This window comes from Trifolium pratense, linkage group LG4, assembly GCF_020283565.1.
Source record: "Trifolium pratense cultivar HEN17-A07 linkage group LG4, ARS_RC_1.1, whole genome shotgun sequence".
Lineage (NCBI taxonomy): Eukaryota > Viridiplantae > Streptophyta > Magnoliopsida > Fabales > Fabaceae > Trifolium > Trifolium pratense.
In genome coordinates, this window is record NC_060062.1 from 17138890 (window position 1) to 17147179 (window position 8290).

The 8290-nt window shown below is 29.4% G+C and overlaps 2 protein-coding genes across 2 annotated transcripts; one reads left to right on the forward strand and one right to left on the reverse strand.

Annotated features, from left to right (window-relative positions):
* Positions 1–517: 517 nt before the first annotated feature.
* Positions 518–4008, forward strand: LOC123919923 (alpha carbonic anhydrase 7-like). Its single transcript, XM_045971960.1, has 7 exons — positions 518–726; positions 1051–1271; positions 1391–1497; positions 2163–2268; positions 2381–2548; positions 3151–3204; positions 3653–4008. The coding sequence occupies exons 1-7, from the start codon at positions 636–638 to the stop codon at positions 3743–3745; spliced, it is 840 nt and encodes a 279-aa protein (XP_045827916.1). The 5' UTR covers positions 518–635; the 3' UTR covers positions 3746–4008.
* Positions 4009–4508: 500 nt separating this feature from the next.
* Positions 4509–6548, reverse strand: LOC123919925 (lysM domain receptor-like kinase 4). Its single transcript, XM_045971961.1, has one exon. It carries the CDS (start codon positions 6471–6473, stop codon positions 4632–4634), a length of 1842 nt encoding a protein of 613 aa, XP_045827917.1. The 5' UTR covers positions 6474–6548; the 3' UTR covers positions 4509–4631.
* Between the last annotated feature and the right edge of the window lie 1742 nt (positions 6549–8290).

Genomic DNA, 8290 nt, shown 5'->3' on the forward strand with positions numbered 1-8290 from the left:
CAGCCAAAAAACAAGATTTTATTTTCTTTATTTTGTTTTAATTTCCCTTTCTTTGAGTCAAATCAAAGTGATATATCTCTATGTGGTGTAAAAAACTTCTTCAAAATATCACCCCTTATTGTCAAATGACTAATCTTTTTGTTAACCTTCTAATTTTTGAGAATAGACTCTGATAATTCAATATTCAACCGAAAGCTACGTAAAATTTGGTTAAAAATTGTTCAATTTAAAAATTTAAGTCCCAAGACATTTTTTCAACTAGAAAAACATAGCAAAATCGACCAAAAAGCATATTTTCTTGGAAGCAACGGAAGAACAAATACCAATTACATATGGACACAAAACGGGATCACATAAAAATGGAAAATTCTTATTGCAATTGGTTTCTACAATCTTATAATAGTAAAAGTAAAAGTCTACATGAGAATCTTCTAATAGAAGTAAGAAGTTTCTTCAATGACTTGCTTTTTTTCTCTTCATATTACAACTCTTTAGACTTTTCAACCAATTTCCATACCCTTATAACTAGTGTCTATAAATATAGTGATTGTCTTGATCCTTCCAAGAACAACTCCACAAACAACATAGATAGAACATCTTAGCAAATTAAACCCTCTAGCTAAGTGTAAATTAAAATGGCAAAGCTTTCTTCCCTAGTTTTGATTTTCGGATTATTAACAACACTTGTTTTGCTCACATCATACCAAGCCATGTCTCAAGAAGTTGGTAATGACCCTTTCCTTTTTTTTTCTTAGTTGATTTTTTCTTAATTTGCTTAAATTTCAATTTTCTAGAAAAAATGTTTAACATCTTAATCAAATACCAAGTTCCCACACATATAATAATAATAATAATAGTGATACTTATTTTTTGTCGAGTTATAACTCATATTTACCGATAAGTGGACTCTATTGTCAGAGACGTAGATATAACTGTCAAACTTTCTGATCAATTGTTTATGTTTTTGTGTGCGCTTGTTTATCTTATTTTAGAAACATTGTTCTAAAAAAGTTTTATATTAATTCATTTTTAATTTGTTTACACTTGTAGAGGATGAGAGTGAGTTTAATTATGATGAAGAGAGTGAAAAAGGACCACAACATTGGGGAGACATTAAACCAAATGAATGGTTTTTGTGCAAAAATGGAACAATGCAATCACCAATTGATTTATCAAATCAGACGGTTAAAATTGTATCCAATTTAGGAGTGCTTCAAATTAACTACAATCCCTCTAATGCAACTCTTAAAAACAGGGGTCATGATATCAAGGTAAGTTAATAAATTAAATCTTATTATAAACATATTATTACAAAAAAAAAATTAATAAATCTATTTACTTTGTGTACCTTAATAATTTTGTGAATCAATTTTTATATGAATATGAATAGCTGGAACTGATTGCAAACACAAGCTCTCTACAAATAAATGGAACTCGGTATATACTAAAACAGTTACATTGGCACTCTCCCTCTGAACACACCATAAATGGCAAAAGGTACAATTTTATTATTGACTTAACTCTTAAGTTGGTCCATGTCTCAAATAGGTTTTTTTGTTCATTCAATATCTTAAATTAATCTATATTTATGTTAAATGTTTTTCAATTTAGCTCATCTGCAATGCATGACATATTTCTAACGCTATTAAATACGTTGATGTGCAATATTAAGTGTCAACAATGAATCACACAATATATATGACATGTTGTCAACAATCAATTTAAAAAAGTGACTATTTAATAAGGAAAATTCTTTTAACAAAGATAGAGAATAATTTAACAGTAAGTTAAAAATGTTATAAACTAATTTGATAGAAAGTAGATGAAGACAAACATTAATTTGACAGTAAGCGAAACAGATGTTCACATAGTAATCAGATGACTGATTTAAAATATTGAAAAAGTTGGAAACTTATTTAGGAGTGAGTTCTAGAGACAGATCAATTTGATGGTTTATTTTTTTTTCTTTTCTTATTTAGACTTAATTTATGGTGAACTTTTTTTTTTATTTTACAATTTTCACTGTGAACCTATATCAAATGCATTTTGTTTTGGCAAGTAGTTTAGAGGCTAGAAATTTCAACTTTAAAGTGAATAAGTGGGGTATTCGGGGTTCGAATATATAAAAAAAAAATATAATCTAACAATTAATTGTGTTTCAGGTTTGATCTAGAGTTACATTTGGTGCATCAAACTCCATCAGGAAAAACTGCAGTGATTGGAGTATTGTACAAAACTGGATTAATACCAGATCCTTTCTTGGCATTGGTAAATTAATTAACAGTCTGATCTACAATTTTGTTGTGTTAATTAAGTGAATTTAATTAATTAAATTAATATATTTATGACTAATATTATTTTTCATTTTTTCTATATGTAGCTAACAAAGGACTTAGTGGCAATTTCTAATAGTACAGGGGCAGAAAGGGCAGTTGGTGTAGTTGATCCTAGGCTAACTAATTTCAACAGAATTCATTATTACAGATACATGGGTTCACTAACTACACCAGCATGCACTCAGAATATTACTTGGACAGTTGTTAAAGAGGTTAGTAATTAATTTAAATTTAGGGTCCGTTTGGTAAAAATAAGCTATAAGCTAGCTGATAGCTGATAAGCTAGCTGATAGCTGAAAAGCTAGCTTATAGCTGATAGCTGAAAAGCTAGCTTATTGAAATTAAAGTGTTTGGTAAAATTAGCTTTTAAAGTGGTTATTAAATATAAAATTACATAATTGATAGTGGGTAGTTTATTTTTTAGAGTGGGTAGTTATTAAATTAAAGGGTAAAAATGGAATAAAGTGTAAAAAGCTATAAGCTATAAGCTCAAATGCTACTTGAAATAGCATCTGAAAAAAAGCTATAAGCTAGTACAAAAAGCTTGTTACCAAACACCTCTAATTTTTTGAAACAAGCTTATAAGCTCATATAATAAGCTATAAGCTAGCTTATTTGTGTTACCAAACATAGCCTTAATTTGTTAACTGCACTTAATTTATTACTTTTCAAAGTAGTAAGCGCAGGATATGCTGTCGATTGATTCTTCTATTATTCGAATTGTTTCAGTCTTGTAGCGAGATATTTATCAGCTTAGAAATTTTCCTTTTACTTTATTCCAATTTAATTTTATTTACTCTATTCAATTAATTAGGTTAAATCTGTTACAAAGGAGCAAATCGAATTGCTTCAGGTTGCTGTTCATGATGTAAGTTACTTTCATTTTCCTATGTTTCTATAATAGGTCTGCATTTAGTACTAAAAAAATTTAAAGAATCAATTTGTAATAAATGTTCAATTCTAAGATCCCTATAAACAACCAAGTTTCATACCATCATAATTCTACTTCAAAAAACATTCATCAAGTCCAATGATTAGTCTGCATTTTAAGAAACTCTTATTACAACCTTCGAGATAGATATAGATTTTCTTAGTTAACCACCACATAAGCATTTTTGTAATGGCTATGTAAGCATACAATGCCTTGTCACTCGGCTAACGGCCACTTAAACATTTTTGTAACGAGTTGTCATTAAAAGAGTAATAGTGTAATCTGTTACAAGGTTAAATAATCAATTTGTTATCCTAATTTGTTATCCTAAATACATTTGACTTATATAATATATATGTTTTAATCATTGATTTTCACTTGGCAGGAATCAAACACTAATGCAAGACCATTGCAACCATTAAACAACCGCTTAGTGCAGCTCAACTATTTTGGGCCGGCACTTGGCCCAACAGCATGAAGAGGAAGAAAATTGTCAAAGGCCCTATAGTTAAGGGCCAATAGAAACTTTATCAAGCCCAATTGATTAAGGGAGAATTACTACTAATTAACTTGATAAGGAAACCTAGTATTCATCTTAGTATCTAGATTCTTCTATTTAGGATGAATCACCTTTGTAATAAGCATGAGTTATCATCATAGAATTCTATTATATGCCATGTGATATATGTACTATAAATTACATTAAATAATCTATGATGAAAAATATGAAGTTAGAGTCTAGAATAACATTTCCTTTATTGCCTTCTCTCTTTGTTTCTCTAAGAACTATTCCTTCTCTATTAAATCTTTGATGTTTTGTACATTCCCTTTGATGTCTTGATTATAACAATATAAGAATACCAATCTATCCCACCTATGTTTTGATTAAGTTTTTAAGAGAAAATATAAGAACAAAAGTTAAAATAATATTAGATTGTCAGGGTTAGACTGAGTTAATTTCTTACTGCTGCTACCATTTCTTGGCGGCCGGAGCAGGAAGGCCTATACATGTCGTCTATGAAGCCTCAAAGATGCATTATCAACATAAATAATATCATAGATATTCATGACTGGTAATATATTGTCGGATATTTACTGTATGGTAATTATTCACTAGGAGTTCATGTGATACTTACTTTCTGCTAGAGAAAGTAATAATAAAAGGAGAAAGTTTATCTTAACTTCTATTAATAAAATCTGAAACGCATAATTAGTGAAACTACTAATATTTCTTGTGATTAAAATTTTCTTACTCTATACCAAAAAAAAAAAAAAAAAATTCTTACAATGAAGTTTCATAATTACATTTACAACCATAATTTCACCTAAACCATGTGACAAATTTTCTTCCTCTACACACATATCTAAACCATTTTTGCAAGAACCTTCATGATATCATCCATACTTGGCCTAAGCAAAGGATCATCTTTCACACAATCCTTAGCTAAAAAACACAAACAAAGAGCCTCAGGAAGAGAATACTCCTTCAAATTTGGATCCACAAAACTCCTCAACCCTTCAAAACATCCACCACCTTCACTACCTTCCCCCAACAAAAAACCAACACAATCTTTCATCAATTTTCCATCCAAATTTTCTCTTCCAGATATCAACTCAAGCAAAACAACACCAAATGCAAAAATATCAACCTTTTGTGAAACTATTCCATGTAAAAGATTATTAGATACACCCCCAACATCTGCTAATTTACCTCTCCAATTTTCAGTCACAAATATATTTCTACTATTCACATTCATATGAGCATAAGAAGGAAAAGAACAATAATGTAAATAGTAAAGACATGTTGCTATGTCAAATGCTATTTGTGTCCTTCTTAACCAACTTAAACTATTGCATGGATCCAAATTAATTAAACAATCCCTTAAACAACCATTTTTAGGTAACTCAAAAACTAAATAAGACCAAGAAATTACATCACCTTCACCATAACAAACACCAATTAAATTCACAATATTAATGTGATTAATTCTTGAATGTAAATCAATTACCTCACTAGTATCTTCAAATCTTAACCTCTTAACCATCACTTCAATATCATTGATTAACCCTTTATAAACAAAATCACCAATCTTGTTCATATCACTAAAAAAATTTGTTGCTTTCTCTATCTCTTCAATATGGTAATTAAGCAAACAATACTTTATTCCAACAAGAAAATCAGGAGATAAACATGAAGTTGTAGAAGCTCTCATTGGTGAATACAAAGAGTTTGAATTTGAAGTAATTTTTGGATTAAAGGAATCAATAACAACATCACTTTTTCTCAATTTCTTCATGTAGAATCCACTTGCAATCAATGTTATGATGATTAATACAAAACCTATGATAGGTCCAGAAATATATAAATTTGATGGTTGTGTTGATCCATGTGTGACAAATGGATTTGTTGGAAGAAAATTAGGAGGTGGAGAAGGAGAATCTGGAATATCAAATATTTTGATTGAACCATTTTCATCTCTTAATGGAATTAAAACAATTGTATTAGGAAAAATTGATGAAAAGGTACTTTGTAATTGATTAGCTTCTAAGAAATCATCAAGTGAGAAACCAAATTTCTTAATCAATATATCAAAATTATCTCCTTGTATAAGAGGGTATGTAGCAAAGTACTTTATTACCCTTTTAAGATTAGAGACATTTTTTTTTGGACATGAACATCTAAGTGGTACATGAAGAACATCATCAATTTTTGGTTCATTACCTTGTAATTGTGATTGGTTTTCATCAGAAAGTGTTAGATGTTTCACTAATCCTTCAAAAACCTCACAAGCAATATTTGAAAATGTTGTTGAGTTTTCAAGAACTTTGTAGCTGAATTCGGCTTGGTAAAATTGTTCAGAACATGTACATTCGATAGGAATAAGAACTTCTTTACCTTGTTTAAGTATTTGAGATGAAGATGTAAGGTTGTTTATTTGAAGAATCTCATTAGTGGTTTTGTTGAAGAGATTTGAGATTTGTGAAATGGTTTTGAAATTTTGGTTGGCCCTATATACTAAGAATGTTTTGCATGTTTCACGTGTTGAAATATTGCATGTGTATCTTGAACCTGGATGTGTTTCATTTGAAAAACAATTGGAAATGTCATAAGGTTGTTGAGAATAGCATGAAGTTATGCATATCAATGAAATAAACATAAGATGAATCATGATTTTGTTATGGATGAATACAAGATTAGTTCCCATGAGGCTATAATAGTCACTAGTAAGTAGCAATGAGAAGAATGAAAGGTGAACAATGGAAGAGTTTGAATTTTTTTTCTTTGGAAATGGAAGAGTTTGAACTTTGTAGGATATGTCTTGTGCTTGATTCATATGAATTGTTTTTGTTGAAAAAAAGTATACAAAGATGTCATGACGTTATTATTATTATTATTTATTAATTATGAAAAATAATTAGGTGAATCGTATCTCGGAAGCTTATTGGGTTTAGAAAAGCTCGAAAGCTCAGATAGCGCTGGCAAGATCTACTGAGGCACTTTTTATGGATTAAACTCAACTAAAAGAATTTAAGATAGTATTAAAATCTAGTTCAAGATCTATTGAGCCACCTTCCATCAGGATTCTCCTATTGAATCAAGAGTCTCACATCGGAGATTTCTGCTATTAGGTCAAGAGTACCAAAATTCATATATTAAAAGATGATCTGAATATATGTTTATATATATAAACGGTTCTAATTATACTAACCAATTTTATAAAATTGAATTAGTTACACCTTAATATTGTAAGAGCACCAACCTTAATTTAAAGACACGACATTATTCAATAACAAGCATATACAAAGAAAGATGACATTAGAGATTGTGACCTTTTGACCAAAAAGCTATTATTAATTTGTTAATATATATGGTCAAAAACATACTAGTGTTAAGAAGCCGGCAGAAAAACAAATGGCTATATAGGAAAATATTGATGATGCATATAGTGTGAATTTAATTTTCTATATTATTAAATTAATTAAATAGTAGTTGTTACATGATGATGCTCCATTTCTTTCTATTTGTTTCTTTCCAATCAAATTCAGTAACTTCCAAACAATATCATCATTTGTGTTCTGTCAGCAACTAACTCTTTCCTTCGATTCAAACACATTGCAGATTGTCCATTACTCAATCAATAACATAACATGATTAAATATTCGAAATGCTCTGGTTTCAAGATTGTCCATTCAATGTGTATTTTTTAATATTTTGTAACATTTTTGGTAACTCAAGATCATCCAGATATCAAGAGAACAAAAAAAATCTCAATTAGCATCTCAAGTTATACATCGGTTGCGATATGTGTTTATAATGTAGTGTCAATTCTCATTTTACAAACCGAATTTGTAAGAATGAGTTAGACTCAAAACTCAATTCTAAAATGGTATCCGAGCATCCATCATTTATATACGCGTCCGCTTTTGGGCGCGAGAAAATGTGTTTATAAAGTAGAGATAATTCTCACTTTACAAGTCGATTTTATAAGGATGAATTAAACCCAAAACTAAATTTTTTGATGTGCCAAATCCCAAAATGAACTCTCTTATTTTGGCCGTTGCAACTTTGTAATAATCTTAGCCTTCTTAAATTTTTGAAGCAGAGGTTTGAGTTCTTTTCTTTTCATTTTGGATGGGTTTTTAATTTTTATGGGGTGTGAACAAAACTAAAAACTTCATATATTCATTTTGAAAGGTATGGTCACCTACTTTAAAATGAATCTTTGGAAATTGGATTTCTCCAATGTTCTTACTTCTTACATTCTCTAAGGTAAGGTAAAAACATGGTTTTACACTTTAGGCTTATAATGAGGTAAAAAGAAATAGGTAATAAGTCTTAAAGGGGTTAATCAAAGGGAGAGAATAAAAATATCTTTATCACGTTAAAATGTGCATTTGCAATGTAGCTTCAAGAAGAATTAAAACAAGTTCTAAAGTAATAAAATCCATGAATGAAACTCACACAAGAATAAATAGTATTTCTATGCTCAAAATCTCACAAGGCATGTTTCCATAAAATTTG

Coding starts and splice junctions, on each gene's coding strand:
- LOC123919923 (XM_045971960.1), top strand. CDS start 636: ATGGCAAAGCTTTCTTCCCTAGTTTTGATTTTCGGATTATTAACAACA. Junction 1,272..1,390: donor ACAGGGGTCATGATATCAAG/GTAAGTTAATAA, acceptor GAATATGAATAG/CTGGAACTGATTGCAAACAC. Junction 2,549..3,150: donor CTTGGACAGTTGTTAAAGAG/GTTAGTAATTAA, acceptor TCAATTAATTAG/GTTAAATCTGTTACAAAGGA.
- LOC123919925 (XM_045971961.1), bottom strand. CDS start 6,473: ATGGGAACTAATCTTGTATTCATCCATAACAAAATCATGATTCATCTT.